Below are 1,258 nucleotides of genomic sequence, written 5' to 3' on the forward strand. Positions count from 1 at the left end.
TTCCATTATTCATGCAGGGTGACAAGAGACATTCATCTATCTCCACTTCACAGTCAAAACCCTCATAACCATCAAGACACACACAGGAATAGTTGTTGACTGTATCTAGGCATGTTCCATTATTCATGCAGGGTGATGAGAGACATTCATCTATCTCCACTTCACAGTCAAAACCCTCAAAACCATCAAGACACACACAGGAATAGTTGTTGACAGAATCTAGACATGTTCCACTATTCATGCAGGGTGATAAGAGACATTCATCTATCTCCACTTCACAGTCAAAACCCACATAACCATCAGGACACACACAGGAATAGCTGTTGACAGCATCTAGGCATGTTCCATTATTCATGCAGGGTGATAAGAGACATTCATCTATATCCAGTTCACAGTCATACCCCTCGTAACCGTCAAGACACACACAGAAATAGTTGTTCACAACATCTAGGCATGTTCCATTATTCATGCAAGGTGACAAGAGACATTCATCTATCTCCACTTCACAGTCAAAACCCTCAAAACCATCAAGACACACACAGGAATAATTGTTGACAGCATCTAGGCATGTTCCATTATTCATGCAGGGTGACAAGAGACATTCATCTATCTCCACTTCACAGTCAAAACCCTCATAACCGTCAAGACACACACAAGAATAATTGTTCACAGCATCTAGGCATGTTCCATTATTCATACAGGGTGACAAGAGACATTCATCTATCTCCACTTCACAGTCAAAACCCTCAAAACCATCAAGACACACACAGGAATAGTTGTTGACTGTATCTAGGCATGTTCCATTATTCATGCAGGGTGATGAGAGACATTCATCTATCTCCACTTCACAGTCAAAACCCTCATAACCATCAAGACAAACACAGGAATAGTTGTTGACTGTATCTAGGCATGTTCCATTATTCATGCAGGGTGACGAAAGACATTCATCTATCTCTACTTCACAGTCAGAACCCTCATAACCATCAGGACACACACAGGAATAATTGTTCACAGCATCTAGGCATGTTCCATTATTCATGCAGGGTGACAAGAGACATTCATCTATCTCCACTTCACAGTCAAAACCCTCAAAACCGTCAAGACACACACAGGAATAGTTGTTCACAGCATCTAGGCATGTTCCATTATTCATACAGGGTGATGAGAGACATTCATCTATCTCCACTTCACAATCATAGCCCTCATAACCGTCAAGACACACACAGGAATAATTGTTCACAGCATCTAGGCATGTTCC

At 41.4% G+C, this 1,258-nt stretch overlaps 1 protein-coding gene across 1 annotated transcript; it reads right to left on the reverse strand.

Annotated features, from left to right (window-relative positions):
• Positions 1 to 4: 4 nt before the first annotated feature.
• On the reverse strand, positions 5 to 1,255 carry LOC117107115 (fibropellin-1-like; the record flags this gene model as incomplete). Its single annotated transcript, XM_033248677.1, has 1 exon — positions 5 to 1,255. A coding segment is annotated over one exon (1,251 nt), but the record flags the coding sequence as incomplete, so codon positions are not given.
• Positions 1,256 to 1,258: the final 3 nt, after the last annotated feature.

This window comes from Anneissia japonica, unplaced genomic scaffold, assembly GCF_011630105.1.
Source record: "Anneissia japonica isolate Jap-2015-1 unplaced genomic scaffold, ASM1163010v1 scaffold41375_len1277_cov91, whole genome shotgun sequence".
Lineage (NCBI taxonomy): Eukaryota > Metazoa > Echinodermata > Crinoidea > Comatulida > Comatulidae > Anneissia > Anneissia japonica.